Consider the following 20,261-nt stretch of genomic DNA (forward strand, 5'->3'; position numbering starts at 1 on the left):
TAACGAGACGTGGCTTTGCGGCTGAGAAACCACCCACCAGCTCTATTTGTACAGGGAGACGCACAAAAACCAGCGCAATGCCCTGTGAGACGAAAAAAAAGGGGGGTGAAACCAGGCAATTTGGGGTGACTCGGTGCAAGAACTGTCACATCTTCCCAAACACCAAACCCCTACGAGTGTTGCACCGGTCTCCCAGCTCCGGCAACAGCCACTTGGGGAAAACCAGCCCCAACCGGGTGGTTTCCCAGTGTCTCCCCCCCCGGTGCCGTGCTCGGTCACCCGTGCGTTCACGCCGCATGAGCGGCTGGCACGGCCTGTGCACGGCGGGCATCGGGAATTTACTCTTTGATCACCAACTCCGGTGACCCTTCTGGGCCCGGCGCAGCAGCCGCCCGTTTGATTCGCTTTCTGAAGGCTGAATCCCCGCTTGGAGCTAATGATGGCAAGGAGGAGGACGGCGCTAAGTGGCTTCTGCAGGGCTGACCCTGCCTGCTGCTCCCAGCGGCAGGGCACAGGGAACAGTGCGTGACTTAACAACAACGTAAGAAAAAAAAACAGAGCAAAGCACTTATGGAACAGGGTTATCAAGAGAAGTGGCTCAGGAAGACCAAGGCTGCTGTGCTGAAATAAAGGAATTAAACAACTTTTGCCAACACGACATCAACGACGTACGCGGGGAGCGCTGTAGCATCAGATTAGCTTTAACGACCCGATCAGCAGCAGCAGAGCCCGCTCGCCCTGCCTCTAACGCCACGCTGGGAGCAGGTCAGCGCCAGTGCCCCAAGGATGTCATACTGCGCACGTCTGGAAGCAAAACAGACTCCGAAAACGCCTCTGCCCCCCGGCAGCCTCCCCTACTCCTCCAGAAAACCCAGCCGTGAGCCGGGCAGCCCAGCGATGCTCCAGTCTCGGCAATTCAGGAAAACCAGCTCCGGCTTGTGCCGGCCAGGAACCAGCAGCACCAGCCCAAGAGGGAGAGACCAAAGGGATGGGTGTCCCCAGCTTCCCAGGAAAGCGCAGTTGTCACCGTGACCTTAATCATTTGTGCAGAAGCTTGGCCCTGCTGAAGACCCGCCAGATTTGTTATCGTTATTTCCCAATCTTCCACGATTACTGCCCGTGCTGATGAGCCAGCCCAAGCACAGCATCCCCCTGCAGGAGCTGTGGCGACTGTACGGAATGTGCCGGCACCCAGGAGCCGCCCAGCTCCGTGTGTTCACAAGGTGCTCTCGGGCTTTGATTTTTTCTCAGAATGAAGCCCTACCGCATTTACCGTTTCAAGCATTTTTATTGAGAGCCAAGTCCTTGACCCTAGGTTGTTAAGAAAAGTTAACAAAAGAGAATCAACACACCAAGTTATTCGGACTGAGGGAAAACAAACGCAAAAGAAACCAAACCGACCAACCTCAACCCATTTTCTCTAAGATGCTTGGAAGGAAGGAGATCTGGAACAGTCTTTCAGCCTATGAAAACCCACAGTAGAACCACCCTTTCCAAAAATTCAGCGATTAAAACTAAGGAACAAATGAGTTTTATTTTATTTACAGACTGAACAAGGAAAATTTGTATTCGTAGAGGGTCTTCTTATGACAACAAAATCCAAATGGCCTTCGACAAAATGTGTTTGGAGGTTCGGTTCTTCGTCACCCCAATCCACAGAAAGTGTGAGCGAGTCTCTAGGAAGCTGGGGGTGAACTTAGTGTTCAAGAAACCAAGAAACTTAAGAGTTCAAGAACGAGCTTGCCCTGCGCCCCTCAAGCCTTGCGGCCGTGCCCCACACCGATCCATGCCTCGTCTTCCACAGGGCAGAGGTAAACCACCTAGGCACTGGTTTTCCAACGTCACTTGAAGGTCAGACTATGATTTCGGCTTCATGACACCATCAGAACCCAGTTCTTCAGGGAACAATAGCCTGACAGAACAGCCGCCCCAAAAGCTGGGTCAGAGACAGTCCCTTGTTGTATTTGCAATTAAAAAAAAAAGAAACTAAACAAAAAACCCACCCAAACCCCAGAGCAGCACAAGCTGCAGATCTGAATGACAGAGGATCTGCCGTCAGGCAAAAAAAAAAAAAAAAAAAATGCATTTCTTGTAACATGGCACTGAGCTAAACACGAATGGAGTCCCTGAACTATTCCCACTGGTATCTTTGGTGCTCCCCTTCCGCCGTCGGCAGGGCACCGCGTAAAGATCTCCGCTCTCACCTCTCCGCTCTCCTCTCCGCACACCACCCAGGCCTCGTCACCACGCGGCTGTCATGACACTCGAGCGTGCAGTGAGTGGGCTCGCAGGCCCCTCTTCGGGGCAAGAGATGGCAACTGTGACTTCCATTAAGTTTTACAATATTAGCAAATAAGAGAATGATAACGCAGTTTCATAACATTTCACAGTAAAGTTACAATTGTTTTGAAAATACATTGTCCCAAAAACATTCTCAGTAGTAAGGTCGTCGCGGATTGTTCTGTGGGGAATAACAAGAGAAAATTAATCAGAATTGCTGTCTTCGTAGAACAATGAGCATCTGAGCTTAATTATCCGAAAAAGCCACTGAAACATGACATTTCTTGACAGTGAAACCTGAGGTTTCCCATCAAAAATTACAAATGCGGCTTTCTAGGTGTGTTGGCATGCTCAATGTAACAGAGGCAAATGCAAACTTACAAGCCTTTGGCAACCAGGGAAACAATTATTCAAAATAAACCATGAATTCATGGACAATCCATCTGCTTCCTTTGTGCGCAGAGTCTATACTTTGTACGTACCAGCTAAAATTAAAATCGGGCTTTTGTATTAAAAGCAATCACAGCAAGGAAAATGGCGCATCCATGGATGTTTTGGCAGTGATAATCTGCTTCAGCATGAGAACAGAGTCAAAGAGAAACTTTCCCAGCATTCGCTCTCTTGGCAAAGCGCTAGAAACACTCCCACCCTTCCAAGACACGCACAGAAGCCTCAATGGATTTGTCACTGGGTCTGCTCTGGTTTCGGAAGCACTTACCAATGGATTTGGTCGGAAGCGGTAGGCGAGCATCATTCGCTTACGGAATGCCTCGTACTCATCATCCTCCTTGGTCAGCTCGGCGGGACGATCGATGCCAAAACCAGCTCCGTCCACAGCAGTAGTTCCCCTGTTTGGAAAGAGGACACAAAGGCTCCGAGGTAAGGCGATGTGACAGATCACCTTCCTCTTCCCCAGAAATACCTGCTCAGAGCCCAGGGAACAAGCACCAGGGAGCACTGGGCATCCTCACACAGAGCGCGCTGCCTCGAGACGGACAGCTAATACCCAGCAGCTTATTGCATTTGCCACGTTTCTACGTTGCCCTTCCAAATCAATGAGGCTTGCTATTGTTAGATGAAGCAGTGGTGTCAACATATATTTGCTTAGCCTTTTACAGCCAGACCAGAAATACCATCTATGCTTTGGACGCCTCCCTGCTGAATGGCGCTCTGACTGGCAGACCAACTTTTGGCAATCAAATGCGTTGATTTGTACCGCGCTGACTGGAGGTACACGGAACTGTTAAACAATGTGCCTGCCTCCTGTTCCTTCACTCCAGAACAGTCCAGAAGTGGAAGCAATTCCTTTCCATCTACAGTAGCACCTTCTTACCCATTCTGAGAACACCGGAGATAGCAGATCCCAAGCAAATCACAACCCTTGTCCAACCCGGTGATGGACAGTAACTGCCTTCCTGCTGTTGTCTGTAAGCCTTGCTGTTTTGATTACAGCGATTTTTTATCACAGGACTTCTTTGAACCAATAAACATGTTGCCAGAGAGATCGTCTTGCGAAAGAGGAGCAGAAGTGCTTTGTAGAGATACTTTCTATTGTGCGGTAAACAAGCAACTGATATTTCTAAAAAGATCTAACGCTAAAAAACAATTCAGAGTATTTCCTATCCCCAATATTTGGTTTTGAAGTTCAGCATATGTTACCACCAGATGATCTACCTAAAAAGAGATGCTCATCTATTTTTGGAGAGAACTCTCATAAAGCTTTATTATACACAAAGCGTGATCAAATCACAAAACTTCTGTGCCAAAGGGTGACGTCAAGACTGTTTCATGATCACGCACAAAGCTCTGATCTGGACTGAAACATCTTTCAGACACGGGTCGAGCTGCAGCAGTACTAGTAATCGCCTTTCACCCACAGCACACCGGGGATTAGCCAGCAGGCACCAACAGCGCTTCAGATGCAAAAGGCATGTTCTTTAATACTTCAATAAGTTTATGACTTTAAAGACATGACTTAATCCTCCCATGCCCTGGGAGAGGCGAAGCGCAGCCAAGTATCTTCATTTTATAGATGGGGAAACTGGGGAGAAGGCACCTCTCAGAAGAGCACACGACACAAACTGAGACTAGAAACAAAATACTGTTGGCTCAGATCATACCTCCTGCCTGAGATAAAGTAACAACCCCAGGCCTTGGGGGGAGGGAACCCCAAAGAAATCAGAACCCGTTTTTCTCCTTTCCTGCGAGGATTCCATATTCTGTTCAAGGGATGAATTACAGTCACATTCACCGCAGCTGCTTCCAGTAGGCTACCGGAGCATCAATTACCAGCCCAAGAGGAAAGGACTAAATCAATAGTAGGAGAATTCTGCTTACTTGCTGACGGGGTTTTTAATCCCCTGTCCGTCGGAGCCAAGTCCCTCGCCTTCCTTCCAGCCCATCTTCATTAGCATTTGATAACCTATGTTTTCCACAGTCAGTTTGAACTCTTTGTATTCAGAATAATCGGGCTCCCGTCCTTCCTGCAGAGACACAAAAGGTAGCGTTGGTTATTTTTTATATGCACCCACCTTTGTGGGTCAGAGGAGGGGAAAACCAGCTTCAGCTACTCAAAGTTAGGACGGTTCTGGCAAACAATTAATAACTAGCATGACTTCTTGGGATTCCAGTTCTGCAACACCACAGAGAAGAAAGTGGGTAAATGATAAAGCACTGCGCAGCCCTATAACATAATCTGCAAGAAGCAGGGAATGCTACTGCGAGATTAAGCTGAGAAATATTTAGCTCCTGAATTTAAAATTGCTCACTGGATCAAGCTTCAGATACGGTTCTTATTTAAGCCAGGATCTCCAGGGAACGTCAGACCCCTTGCTGGTTACACGAAAACATTATGAGGGATGTGCCAGCACGAAGAAGTTCTACAGTTTAGGAAGAATTGGCAGGTATTGAAGTGCTTTGCATAAGCTTTTTGCAGGCTTTTTATTTTCACTTTTTTATTCACTTTATTTTTCACTTTTTCACTGAATAAAAACCGCAAGTTTTCCTTGCTTGGCATCAGCAACCACTTACTCGAAACAGGAACTGCAGACAAATGGTGGGGAGTCCGAGATGTTTGTCTGTAATTTCAGCAAGCCCCCAAATACTGGCCCAATTGTCTGTTCTCTAATTTGCTACAGCCATTTCTCTGCAAAGAGCAAAAAACCTGACCCCTTGTTTCCTCCAGACGCAACAGAGGTCCCGGCAGAAGTGCCTGAAGGCTGCAAGGTAGCTAACTGCTGTGAAAAGGGGCCAAGCACGCTTGAGATCTCTCCCTCCCTGCTACGGGATGAGCCTGAAGCACTGCCACCGCCCTGCGAAGTGTCCGCTATTTCACCTTCAATGCCTTGAACGTCTCCATGAACTTCTCCAGCTCGTCAGGTGGAAGAAAGTCTCCGATGAAATGTTTCCCTCTGCCCATCTGGGTCAGCTGCTCCGCCCACTCTGCCCAAGAGCACAGATGAGAGAAACCAGCAATAAGGCAGCGTTCTTTGACTCGGAATTTCAGCGGGTTTGTGAAGCATAAAGCCTCCCAGCAACAGAGGGTTATTATCTCCACTCAACAGGCAGGGAAGCCATGGCACAGACCAGTGAAAAGTGACCCTGCAGCTCCCAACGCCAACGTGATCTCAGACATCTCCCTCTGGAGGCCTCTGGGCAACCACAGAGCAAGACTTGCGTGGCAGCTCCCTACACACCTCGCGTCTTGTCCATCTCCATGCGTCGAAGCTGGTGCTCCCACGTTCCCAGCTCACTGTCCACCTCTTCATCGCTGTCGTAGCCATGTTGGTGCTGCTGAATTGCCTTTTCCCACATCATCTGCATCTCCTGCATGGCTCGCTTGTGCTTCATGATCATATCATACATCTGCTGCATCTGAGGGAAGAGATGCAACAGCGCACTCAATAAAACAACCCGTTCCCAGGAGCAGGGTCTGCCACAGAGTTCTGCGGCAGAGCCCGCACCCGCCCAGCTGCGGTACAGAATACGGGTTATGACAACTACAAATCCCACCAGGCAGCGCTGCTGTTTGATCTGCTCCGCTCCCTTCGCAGATCAAACAGGAGCATTATGTGCTGGTTCTTCCGACAGAAGTACCTTGCTATGAACACTGAGGACTGCTGCCATCTGAGCAGCCCCACACAGTTTAAACATCCCCCTCACGGTCTCACAAAAGCTAATTCTGCTTTCATCCCCCCCCAAAACTTGCAAGTAATCACTCACCTTCTCCCCGCTGCTGGAGCAACACATAAGCAGCTGCAGATGTGACACAACAGACCTTATAGATTTTGGGTTTTAGTTCGGTAGGACAGCAATTGGCCGCCTTAATTCATATTCCCCAAAGTCCTCTAATATTTCTGCTGACTGCAGCACCACATGATTCTTAGGCATTCAGCACAAATCCTCGAGATTTATTTGTGGGCCACTGGGAAAGTTTCTTTGCTATCTCCACCTCCATTTTCCCAGCTAACCCGGCCATGTTGCGACGCAATATGCTGGTACACAAATGAATTTGGAAATCATTTCAGGGCATTACCTCCTGCTGCTCCTTCAGCTGCTTCTTCTGGGCTTCGGAGAGCTCTGTCACGCCCACCAAACCAACCGGTTTCCCTTTTTCATAACCAAGACCCTTGAGGTCCTGAACTGTAACAAGCACATGTTAAAAGACTTTCAAAAATCTGAGACAGCTGTTGAGACCAGCGAAACCGTATCTCAAGATCCCCACATGAAGTTTTACACTTACTTCATGGTTCCAAGCATCGAGACGCCTAACTGAATAACAACTGCCTGGTAGGATTTAGGAACCAGAGGAGCAGGAAGAGCCACCGGGTCGCACCTCCTTCTCCAGCCAGCTCAGAGAATTCCCTCCCCCTGGTCCACGGCTCTGCCCATACCACGTTAGCAGACTTGCAAACCGCCTCTCGCATCCTCAGAGGTCACGCTGCATGGCAATCTGCTACACCATGCTTTAAAAATCATTCCTCTTTAAGATTAATTCTCTTCATAAGGCTTCCTCATGAACCTCATGAACCCCAGCCATTGCGAAGAGCGATACTTAATTATTCAGAACTGAGTCACAAGCAGATCTGAGCCTGTCAGCATATTGCCCAATCTGCACACGTAAGTGTCTCCTGATTACTATGTAAACAGCTACTTCATTCAAAATGAAAAGCAAATGACCACATTAGAATAAAGACATGAGCATTATGCTGCTTTTGGAAGTTGCCATTCCCCAAGGAGATTTTAGTTTCTAATCTACAGGCTCAAGAGCAGCATTGCCGGGGATGTTGCCGCTGCTTTCAAAGAGGGGGCACTTTAAGTCTCTGCTTGACAATCCCATTGATGTACCCTCCTTTTTCTCCAGCATTCCCTTTTGGATGCTCCTCCTTCGGAATGATTTTTGCTGTTTTATCAGATAAGCTCTGAAATTAGACATTAACGTTATCTGGGCAGGGCACCTACTGATTTAAAATGACACTCTAAGTTCAAAGGGCGAGTTAAAGGAAAGGGGGGGGAAAGGAAGCCTACTTGTAATTGCTACACCATGAAAGAAAGTAATAGAAACATTGCTGGGGCTGCAAAAAGAGAGATTTACAAGGGAGATTGCCTTGCAAACTTGGTTCGTAGATATGTAACAGGGCTGGCAGCTCCCCTCTGAAGCACCTCCGAGCTAAGATCCCAACAGTTAAATATTTAAGGGATTAAAAGAAGACACACAACCGCACTTGAAAGAGTGCTGCATTTTTCAATACAAGGAAAAGGATTTCTTCCTAATGACTGCAAAAACCTCCATTTGAATGTAAGTCCAGACTACAGTTAAATGATGCTTCATTAATTATTCATTATCTATTAATTATGAAGCCCGATAATAATAAGATCATTGTTCATGACACCCAATGTCTATACAGCATGCTAATTAGGCCCCAGGGGTCGTCTTCTCCCTTCCTCTTATTCGCACTCAGGGCAATTGATCTGAGCACTCTTATCTCCCCTCCTTTCCCCGCATGCTTTCGGCTGAGCACGCCAGGATTGGAAAGCGGTTTCCTTAACTCCAGCCTCCCGAGGAGAACATAAACCAGAGCATCCACCCTCCCTCGCACAGCTACAGCCTCTGCACATTCGCGCCGGGAGTCAACTCTGCAGGAAGAGTTATGTAAAACACTGCAAGAGGTTTTCCGAGAGAAGGGAAGCAAGAAGCCGTGTGACACTAGGCTTGGTGCTAGGATATGCACTTTCAGCTCCCAAGAAATAAGAACGAATAGGAAAATAAACCTATCTATTATTGATAAACTGCCCAATTTTTGTCTCGGAGAGCACTGAGATTTGGAGACGGTTTTCATGAACACACTACGCCTGTTCCACGGAAAGAAGAATCTGGCCCCGAACGTTATGTGAGACTGGGGCACTTCAGCATCAGCCCCAGTGAAAGATTCACCTCCTATCTCAGGGCATGGGAAAGCTTTCGCTGAATGCACCGAGGAAGACTCTCTGCCCTTCACAGAGGTCAGCAGCTCTTTGGCTTAGTTCTGAATTGCATAAACACTCAGGCTAAGAGCCAGGCATGGCTCTAGAGGCCCCGCGAGCTGGTGGCTTGCCAGCATCTATAACCACCTTAAAGGAGAAAGGTGAGGCTGTACCATCTTCTTTTAGTTCCCAGAAAGCATATGCCACTGCTCCTTCTTGTGCTAAAACTACATCTGGTTTGGTCTGACCGTTCTGGTACCTCACAGACTTTATGCTGAGAGATGCTGAAAGTCACCGCAGAAATTTAGCTCTGGGGGATATTTTTGTAGGCTTGGCCCAAAGTATCACAACAGAGGCAAAGCGGACAGAAAAAGTGAAGCTCCACCCCCAGCCCACACCTGAAGATAGAAAAGTCTATTCATAAATAAGATCAGTCAAGGAATTTGCATAAAAATAGATAAGATTCGCAAGTTTCTTACACTGGTCTAGCACCAGGCAAACACCAACCAAAAGATAAGGAGTTGCTTCTCAGTCATGTTCAGCAGGCCTGGGAAAAAGACTTTTTTTTTTTTTTTTGCCTTGAATGACATCAGCTTTGCCTACAGGGTTAATGGTGCAGTCTATCTGCAGCATTGGCAGAAGACTACCTGAAGGTTTATCCCTTTCCCACATGCCCAAAGAGGAGCTTGTTACAAGAGGAGTGAACGTCCTTTAAGGACAGCAGGAGAAACCCCAATACAGAAGTGCCTGGTTTTTTTTGCTTCCTAAGTCTGAAGATCTTACTCAATTAAAGCTAATCAGTCCCAAACCAATCCCTTATTAGGTTTCAGCAAATTCTAATGACAGCCTGTAATTTCCCATTAGCCCACAGAGTACACTAATCACAGTATCTCTGCTCTGTTCAGCTTTCCAGATGTATTAGTCCCTGCAGTAAAGTGTTTTGATACAAATACACTTAAGAGGAATTTGTTTCTGTCCAAAAGGGCTACACTTTCTCCTTTCCACGATACTGATTTATTACTAAGAGAAGACAGGAAAAGAATGAGAACAGTCCTCTACTAAATCCAAAACAATTGCTAAGGATAAAGGACTAAGACATAGATACTTCGGTACCAAAGCGTACTGTGCAACTCTAACCTTCCACAGGACCAGGGGTGTCATCTGGAATTCTCTTCACCTGTCAGGTTGAAGATGTCAATTCTAAAAAGGGATTAGTCCATCTGAACTGATAAAAAAAAAAATCCTTCCCCCTGCAGAGCATTAACAGCGCATTAACGGTTGATTTGTTATGCCTGGCAAATTGTTTGCTGTCCTTTTCTTCTACTTGACACAAAGCCCTGCAGAAAGTGAGCGTGAACACAAGGAGCATGTCTCTGTCTAATTAAGGGGAGGCTGAAAGAGCCAAGGGAGATTTCAGCAGGAAGCATGCTGGAATGAGCACATGGATACCCTTGCAGCCCCCCCACTGCAGCAGGAGGTATTAAGACGGAATCTGATGCTTGTTTTGATAGTGCCTGCCCAGCTTCATCATAGAAGCTTCATTACTGTCTGCAAGGAAAAAAAAAATACTCTAGAGGTACAAAATCAGGAAACGCTTTTGCATCTGATTTCTGCCTTACTATGAGCAGCAACTCAAGGTCAAATGAAGAAGCCATCCGTGCTGGTATCTCGTCCTGTACATGTGAGATGTAGAGCCAAGACTTCTGCACAGCGCTGTGATCAGAAGATGGAATTACATAGGAACTTCTCTTCACCTACATTCGAAGTGCTGGATTAGGAGACAGAGTCCTTCCTTCCTGACCTCCACAGAATCAACAGACCCCACAGCACATAGGCCAATCCTATGTCTTACCCCAGCCTAACAATCAAAGCTATTAGCGGCTGAGCAATTATCTCCTCTAAAATCCAGCCAAAGCAGAAGACCCACAGACTTGCCAGAGCAATGAACTGTACAGGATGACCATGGCTTGAAAATTATCTGTGGTCTCACCCTGCAGCTCAGAAAATTATAGCTTGTTTTCTATTACTTGTCCCACTTCATCTGTTCTGCTATTGCTTTTTGAAAAAGGTCCTTATTGAGACAGGTACTTATTACTATTCCTGTGACTCCAGCCTCATACTATTAATTCTCTCAGTTTGCCAACACCAATGCCTCACATCTTCTCTTTCTCCTTTTCACATCCTTTCCCTGCACCACGCTAATTGGGCAAAGGACTCAGAGATGCCATCTTAAATATCTGCATTCACCTGTTGTCCTTGAGTGACTCAGTTTTTGTATGCATCTCTAACCGCCTGCCTAATTACTGATCTGCACACGCACAGATGGGCCACCAGAGTTCAACCTCCGAGAGCTCCCTAGAAGTGCTTCGACTGGAAGAATTATCTTCCAGCCCTCGAAGAGAGCTGCAGCCCCTGGGTGAACTTGGCAGGTGAAGTAACAGCAGCATGAGCCTCAATGCTGGCTGAGGACTGCGAACCCCGTCTATCATCAAAGGAACTGAAATGGGTATAAATTGGAACTGGAAGTTATCCTTGCGTCTGCTGGCATTTGGGGAACAGCTTTTCCCATTTAACCTTCTGATCAGTCAGAGCGAGATGGAAGTGCCGCCCAGGGATTTCATCCTACCATGGGGAATAAGCACAGTTCAGCCTTTGATATTTGTTTTCTGACAGACTCTCTTCCTGAAGTGAAATAGCCCTAAATAGTGTAGAGGCTGAGGCTGTAATGAGCTATAGCACAGCAGGGTTTTAGATACAGCTGGAGAACGATAAGATCCAATCCCTGGTGTCAGCGAGATAAAGTGGTTTATCTGGGTTTCCACGCAGGGGAGAGTTAGCTGCTAGACCTAGCTGAAAGATAGGGGGCTGGCAACCACAGAGATTACAACAAGAGGTAGACGTGTCGGGCTTTCTGTTTACAAAGCCAGCTGGGCTAAGGCAGAATGGACTCCCCAGGAAAAGCAGTTATTCAACACAATATACAGACCCACTCACCTGAAAGAGGGGAGGGAGAATCCAGCTGTTGGACAAGCTGTGGGAGGGGCAATTCAACCTTGTCCTCCTCTGGCCCCCACCTGCTCTTCCGCTTCTTTTTAGTAGTGCCTGTAGCTGTAGTTGTTGTTGCAGCAGTAGTTGTAGCCGTCTGATCAGGTGGAGTCGTAGAGGATGATGGTGAAGGTGAGGGCAAGGATGAGGGCACGGGCAAGGGAACAGGCAGGGGCGAAGGAACAGGCAAGGGCGAGGGCAGAGGAGAGGGAACGGGCAAGGGCAAGGGCAAGGGCAGAGGAGAGGGAACGGGCAAGGGCAAGGGCAGAGGAGAGGGCAAGGGCAAAGACGGTAAGCACAAAGGCGACGGTGATGCCTCAGGACTGGTCTTCCTTTTCAGACTGGGCTCTACAGGCAAGGGGGCACAGGCAGTGCTGCTTTTGGCCTTACGGAACTCCTCCAGCTTCTGCCGGTAATACTTGTAGCCTTTGCTGTTTGGTTCATATAAAAACCTATACAGAAATAAAAAAGAAGAAAAAGTTTCGATGTAACAGCCATATGCAGGGGTTGGGTACAGCACAGCTTGGCCAGGGCTTTTCTTTCCTGCAATGCTCTTGCACAACTCGCCTTCCCACACACTCCTTGCTCTCCAGCACCATCCTGTGTGTACGTCCGTGCAACGCAGGCTCTGCGTGCTCTTGCAAGGTAGGCTGCAAGCCTTTGGGATTAGGAAGCGTTATTTCCCATTCACGAGCAAACCACAGCTATTTTTGGTGCCAAACAAACACACAGGACTAAAAAGGATCATGTTACATTTGTGGAAATGCAAGGTCCTCCCCCAGAAATTCACCTGCCTTCCAGAACACGTTTGGAAAAAGCAAAAGGGCTCCAACATGTCAGGTTTCAGTTCACAGGAGAAAACAAACATTCCGGTCTTACTAATGGGAACACCAAACCACTGCCTAAAGAAACTGCTCCCAGCCCTCTATTCAAGCTGGAAGCATTGACATTACCAGTCTGCTTAATTACCCCATGACTCCGCCTTCTGTTCCCTCATACACCAGAAAAACATTGCTTTATTTGCTACCCCTTCCAGAAATAGGCATCTCTGACCTTCTGGGTAAAATAAAACTCCTTAGTCTCTGTGGGAAGAACATGAACAATCCTCAATCTAGCAGCTACGCAAAAAAAAAAAAATCAATACAGTCATGTTTGTTACAAACACGTTATCTTTTTGGGCTCACTCCAGTTTAAATACTTCACACAGAACACTTGTCTATTCCTAAGTCCTCTACAATTTTCCCTTTTTAGAGGAGCAGTTTAATACCTGATATAACATCTCCTGGAGGATAGTGCCTGCTCCCACAAGAAAACATAGGAGATGATAGGCCTTTCCCATCTACCCCTGCACAACATGCGCAGGCAAACACAAACAGCTCTGGGACGTGTTTAAAACTCACTAAGTGTGGTGTTGCATCCCCCTCCATTGGAATAACAGCACTAAGGATCGCTTCAGGAGCGAGCAGAGGGCAGCACAGGACCCTCCCTACAACAAACCTGATGAAATCCTAACAGAGGCGATAGCGTTTACCTTGACCGTGCTCAGGTGGGATCACAGCAGTGTTTTAAAGTAAATAATGAAGCAGCTCAGATATTAGCACATCTGTCTAATGTAATTCACAACACAAAGGGAGTACCCCAGAGGGCCAGAAGGCAGCCAATAAAACACCAAAATATCAGCAACAAAATAAGGCTTGCTGAGCCCCGCTTCATTTCCAGAGAACGCACCAAATTGTTTGTAAGAGCAGAAAAATACAACACAAAGTAGAGGCATATAACGCCACAGAACACCGAAGGGAGGCATTAAACAGCTGCCAGTGAGCACTGAAGAGCACAATTCACATCGGAAAGGCTGAAAAAGATATTCCAAAGGGGAACCTAATGGTGAAGGAGCGCTACCTGTGCGTTAGTGAAGATGCTTTGTAAAGTGCAACCCAGGAAATTAATTGGACAGCAGCGCTACGAGTGGTGGATGGGGGCCCACACCAAAACATAGCTATAGGGAAAAGTATAAAGGTTAGAAATATACTGTCACGTTGGAACCGAAAGCAGGGGAGGAAGGGTGGAAGTAATAAATTAATTTGGGGGGAAGCAATCGACTCCTCTCTCTGTGCCTTCCTTCAAACTGTGAAGCTTGAGAACGTAAAGGCACAGCAGGGCACTGTCCTTTGTAACTTCTGACTTATCACAAGATTGCCTATTATTTCCCCTTCAAAAAAACCAAACCCAAACCTATCAAAGCGCCCCCCACCCCCCCGCCATTCCACCCCGCAGCAGGTTTCTTCCTTTACCTGAAAGCATGGTTCTCTCGGTTGTTCTGCAAGGCAATAGCTTCCACCTCGGGACCCCCGTCTGCTATGAACCTGGCCAGTTTCTCAGCAGAGTTCTTTGTCTCTTCGTCGTCTGGGGGTGAAACTTTAAGCAGGCTGTCAGTACTGGGCCCAACTCACACAAGCAACAGTCAAAGCCTATCTGTTCTAAGAACCCCAAGAGCAGAATAAGGGCAAAAGGTCGAGTTTAATTTTTAGAAACATTACACAAAAACAATCATAGAGTTTATATCACAAAAACATGATATTGCATAAGGCGGTACAACAACTTTGTAACCAGAGGAGTGCCCATTCACACATCAGCTTCCTCTGTGCCAGGAGCTAGATGAGAGCAGATTAACAGACAAACCAGCTTTTGTCTTCAAAGACGGAAGAAACACTGTTCTCTCTGCTGCAGAGGAAGTTTGTTTCTTCCCCGTGTCAGGCACTTTTCCAAAGGGTTACACCTCAGCACTCACAATCATCTCTAGTCAAAGACTTTGCCACTGACGTCCCCAGGAGCAATGGGAAGGCATTAGAAAAAATAGCAAATTAACGCCACTCCGTAATCTCACTTGTACCTACTGTCACCACACATCTGCTGGCCATTTTAGGGGAAGGTCATAGGCCAGAGGAAATTCTCCAAGGAATAGTACCAATCCATACCTGGAAGAGATGCCTACTGCTGCCTTAGTCCAAAGGCACAGAGAAGGCTCTGACCATTAATATTTCAAGCGTATTTGATGTTTGTAAGGAGGCGGGCAAATAGGTTATTTAGCCAGACAGCCTTATCTGACATTTGCTACCTGCACAGTACCAGTGCCAGTACTCCAGTGTGCTGGCACAGGACCAGGAGGCAGAAGACACGATTATAAGCCATAGACAAGTCATAACCTTTCCTTGCTTTAATATTGCACACCTGTAAAGTATGGATAATACTGCTTAGCTTCCAAACTGTGGTATCAGTTAGTTGATATTGGTAACAAGTTCTTTCAGCCTACAGTTTATTATGTCTGAGCTGTTAACTCATCAGCGTGACAGCTAAATTGCATTAAGGCTCCTTTCTTCAGCAAAAGAAGCTGACACAGAGAGGCTGAGTGATTCGCCAGGGCCACACGCAGGCTGGACAAGAAGCGATAAATGCCTGGCCCACAGACCACACTTCACCCACTAAATCATTTCCTTCTCTTAACGCAGTTAATCAGATTCCACTGCTCACACCACCTGTCTGTTGGCAGATCACCCATTTCTGCTGTTTTCCCCACCTGAAAACACAGTCCCTTAACTTGCATGGACTCACGTCCCAAGCAGAAAATAAAAGCTTCAGATAAGGAAGCAGCAGCAGAAATGGGGATTATGTTCAACAACCAAATCATCTTCATTTATAACAAATCAAATAAGAACATTTGACAAAAAACAATTTTCCTAAATGCATTTTCAGGGCTGAAACGCTTTCCAGAACACACACAATGGAGAATCATTTCCATTCACTTTAAGGATTTTGGAGAAATAGAAGGGATATCTCTTTCAATAGCCCTTCCATAGAGCATGGCATAGCATGCTCTGGGCTTGGGAAACAACCATTTTGGCACAAGAGTTTGACGCCATCATGGTGATGTTTGATCACCGTCTCCTTCCATTTTGAAGTTTTATGTACAGGTAGTGGATTGACAGCCGAATATCCACTCCAACTGTTTCCAGAACAGACCTAACAAGAAGTTACAGAGAGTAAAGAAGTCAATTTTGACTTATTCAATTCATATTCTCCAGATCCCGCTCTTAATTACCTTTCTGAGAAGAGGATGCCTGAGAACTTTGATTCTCTTTTCTTATCTCTGCCACTTTCTTTCTGTAGTAAAGGAATTCTCTGCTGTTCTTATCATGCAAAAACCTAGGGTGGAGATGGAGGAAAAAAAGGCAAAAAAACATGCATCAGCAACAAGTATTCACAAACACTGATAGTGTGGGATATAAACAGCTCAAGCCAAAAAAATAAAAATAGATAAATTACTCAGATTGCATTTAAAATGTGGACTACAAAGTCTTCAGCATGTGTAAATACACATAGCTTTAATCTATGGACTTGCATCCAAATTTTTTGCATCACTTGAAGGGAAATAAATAACGGTCTCTCCTGATACAGGAGGGAACCCTCTGTCCGCAGCCACACAGCGGGTCAATGGTAGGGGAGACACAACCGGTCCCGAGATCCAGTCCAAATTACTCGCAACAAAGCTCGAATCCACCAAACGATAATTAAACCAAACATATTCACAAGAACTATACAGACAAGGCTGATGTTTTTCTCCTACAAAGAGACAGCGTTCTGCTTTGGAAGAGAAGAGTTATCACCACACTTACGAAAAAGCTGGGTTATCCTTGTAGTCTTCCATAGCGACCTTCTCTAATTCTGGTCCCCCTTCAGCCACGAACCTAGCCAGCTTTTCCACCACTTGCCGGGTCTCCGCATCCTCTGGGGGTAAAACTTTAAGCAGGCTGTCAGTACTGGGGTTCAACTCACACACCAAACAGGCAACAGGTACATTACTTCTAAGAACCACGGCGGCAGACAAAAGTAGAACGGGAATGGGAAGAAAAAGGATGAAATGGGGGACCCAGTCTTACACAGCGGTACAAATTACAATCCCTAGGTTACTGTCTCAGCCTCTGCACTCCCCTAGTAGAAGTTAATAGTTTGTCTAGATTTTTCCTACAGGGAAAAGCCTAAGATTTGGATCACCACAGCTTAGGGTGCAACTTCAATTGTAGCATGTTTGCTTCTGACAATTCTACTCCACACAAAACACACGATGGGGAGGAACAGGAATTTGGTTTGTCTTTTTTAACCACCACATTGCTCACTAAAGGTGACAGATTCCAGCTCCCAAGACATCGCTCTGTACCCAGACAGCAGAGACAGATTGTGTAGCTGGAGCATATAGTTCTTCCGACTGGCATATGCCCATGTCTCAACCCTCACTTGGAGGGAATCCCACCAGAGGTAAGAAGAGAGCTCAGTCTCCAAGGAACTGTTCTGGCTTCTGTGCCAAGAAAGGAACCCACTAACACTGAGAGCGATTACAGAGCTGATGCAGGACACATTCAACAGGAACTAAACACAGGCATTTGTCTAGACAACGATATTTTGGGTAGGGCGCTGAACAAAGAGCACACAGGAACAGAGCGCTCTACACTGCTCTAGACTAGATTCAGACCCACAATCTTTAAATTAAGGGTCCATATTCTACCAATGGCTATTTCTCACAATCCTGTACTGCATTTCACGCTTAAGTTCAGACTGGCTAAGATTATGCTCTTATAAATCCCACCAGAAATAGCTAGACACGGTTTTGTAAACCTATAATGAAATAAATTATGACACAAAGCTTAGTGTGACTTATTTAGCAACTCCAATCTAATTTTATACTTGATTAATACACACGCATGAAATTCAGATTATTAAGCAAATCTGCCTTCTGGCTTCCTAACCTAGGCTATCCAGAGAAACTTGGTTAAGTGCTGCAATATCCTTCACTGGTTTTCCATCCTACTTAAAGCAGGCAAGACCTAGAGGTGAGATTCACTAATGAAACTTTGAAGAGAGGCAGGAACTTTGATTTTTACCTGCTCATAGTTCCATGCCTTACATGTAATCTTATTTATTAACACATACAATTTTTCCCCCTGCACAGCCACACCCAAACTGAGGACTTTTTGTTTTCTATCATTTAAAAAACTAGAATTCCACTTTAAATACAAGCATTATATCTACATAGATTCCAGAGAACTTGGTACTAGCCATAACAGATTTCAATTGTACAACAGCAGAATTCTTAAGCAAACAATCAAGCTCCATTAAGAGCAGAACATATTTCTTCTATACAGATTATTTTTTACAGGGATATACAGACTGGTGAGGCACTTGCCTTGAAAACTAAGAAAATAAATCTTCTAGGCACAAAACAGACCCAGTCTAGCTAAAGTGAGTGACCCATCTCCTGTATCGGGCTCAGGCCGGATCACTAATATCTAACAGCATTCAGACCTTGGGTTTTCTGCTGCAGCTGGTTTGGAGGAGTCCACCAGCATTAACCGCTGTCATTTATATTTCATGAGGCAGAAGTCTGCACACAGGAACTGTGCTAAGAATATCAATCCACAGCATAAGGAGAAAAAATCCAACCCTCCACTGGGGAAGAGCATTGAGGGAATCCTCTTCCCACACTCAACTCCTATCACTAAGGTAAGGGGGGACCTGCCCCCCAAAACAAACAATGTAGTACAAGGTGCCATTTACCTTTAATTTCCAACCACTGCTCATAATCTTCCTCCTCATCTTCATCTGGCGACTGAAACACACTGAGGCGGTTAACGACTGGGCTCTGTTTGGAATGCGAGTAGTTCTTCGCTTGGTGCAGCATGCTGCTCAGGACCTGACCGGGGCGCTTCCCAAACAGCATAGGTTTCTTCCCAACGTTTGATGCAGAAGCGTTTGCTGAGTTATTAGTAGAACTCGGGGGAGGTTCTTAGAAAAGAATGAGGGGAGAATAATTCCTGTGCATCCTTACTGTTTCAATCTCAGACGGTTACAAATAACAACTCAGGCAGTAACACAGCTGCAACAGGCCGTTATTTTCAGAGTAAGTTAAAGACATTGACTGGTAAAAGCTGTGTAATGAAAGGAAAGCTGTGATGATTTTTACAACGCGAGATTGAAGCTAGAAGAGAGATGCTTGTCTTTGCAGTACCTAAATAGGGGAAGAGGGCAAACCTCCCTATCGCATCTCGAAGAAAGACTTTAATCCAAATTCAAAGGGGTCATTGTTGCTTTAGAACTTACTCGTACTAGTAACAGCTCATAGCAGGGTTTCTAAAGCGAACATACATGGAGGCAGCTCACACAAAGCTGGTATCACCAGGAGAAGGCAGGCCTCCTGTTTCTCAGAAGTCGACCTACCAGTACTCGACTTTTCCTTCTGCAGCTTGAGAAACTGCTGGAGGAAACTGCCATCATTAACAAACTTGTTGGAAACACAGGCTTCATTGTCAGTACCGTCATCTCTGAATAGAAAAAGAAAAGTCGGTGATGGTACTCATCATCCTCCCCAGCTCCCCATTTATTGCGAACAGAAAACAAGACAAACACTAATGATTATTAATTTCTCTCATCTAATGCTGAGAACACACCTGCTTTTCAAACGCAGAACCATTCAGCCTGCTGCTTACAGCATTTACCCACGCTCTCCACCTGGTTCCTTTACTACTCTGCTGAAACAGGATTTCTACCTCGCTCTGTTATGCGCCCTGCTTCCAAGAATCTCAGGCAAGCATTTAGCTGGAGAATTGCATTAACTCTTAGGTGTCGCAATTATAAGAAAGGTAACAAATAGGAAGCAGAAGAAAAGTGTAATAATATCCTGTTAAAAATATGATTGCTGTTAGCACCAATCTGTTCTCGCTAGTGTCTGAAAAACCTGGCTAGATCAATTAAGGTGCGACTACCCTATTCCAACATTTACTCAATTATCAATTTCAACTCTCTCAGTGTTCGCCTCTGAGAACCAGAGATTTGTACAGCTCATCTCTTCGGTTTCATGCCTGGTCTCTGCCAGCAAAGCTCACGCCTAAAAGCACCGTAATTCACACGTACTCTCCCAACAGAGGCAGCTGCTGTATGCTCAGGTAGTTCTGCCTCGCTTGCTGCTCCAGCCTGGCCTCGATTTCTCTCTTTTTCTGCGCTATCAGCTCCTCCTGGTGAAGAATATTCACGTTTGTCTTGGCGGATTTGGACTGCGCGACCCCAAACCACCGGCTCGCTTTCCCTAAGGGAAGAGAGGGATAAGAATTAAAGCTGCAGCCTTCGGGGCCTCCCCGGGACGGGGGGGGACGATGCCGCGGCCCTGCCCCGGGCACACACACCCCCCCCTCCCCACCCCCCACCCCAGCTCACTGCCCTCACAGCGGCGGGGAGGCCGACGGGCCCGCTAGGCCACCACTCCCGCGCTGCAGCCGGTTACCAGGCCACGGGGGAAGCGGGGAGGGGGGGATCAGCGACCCAGGGGCGGCGGGGCAGGGCCCGGGGGCGCGGCGGGACCGGCGGTACCTGGCGCATCTCTGGGGTTGTCCATTTTGGAGCTCCCGTCCCACGATGCACCGCGGCGGGCG

At 46.6% G+C, this 20,261-nt stretch overlaps 1 protein-coding gene across 1 annotated transcript; it reads right to left on the reverse strand.

Annotated features, from left to right (window-relative positions):
* Positions 1-1,515: 1,515 nt before the first annotated feature.
* Positions 1,516-20,260, reverse strand: SUGP1 (SURP and G-patch domain containing 1). Its single transcript, XM_063357918.1, has 14 exons — positions 20,200-20,260; positions 19,747-19,918; positions 19,054-19,157; positions 18,394-18,621; positions 16,458-16,581; positions 15,884-15,987; positions 14,079-14,202; positions 11,737-12,239; positions 6,815-6,921; positions 5,976-6,153; positions 5,615-5,721; positions 4,618-4,763; positions 2,999-3,128; positions 1,516-2,461 (listed from the first exon to the last, which is right to left on the reverse strand). Exons 1-14 carry the CDS (start codon positions 20,222-20,224, stop codon positions 2,435-2,437), a joined length of 2,079 nt encoding a protein of 692 aa, XP_063213988.1. The 5' UTR covers positions 20,225-20,260; the 3' UTR covers positions 1,516-2,434.
* Between the last annotated feature and the right edge of the window lies 1 nt (position 20,261).

This window comes from Chroicocephalus ridibundus, chromosome 22 (genome assembly GCF_963924245.1).
Source record: "Chroicocephalus ridibundus chromosome 22, bChrRid1.1, whole genome shotgun sequence".
NCBI lineage: Eukaryota > Metazoa > Chordata > Aves > Charadriiformes > Laridae > Chroicocephalus > Chroicocephalus ridibundus.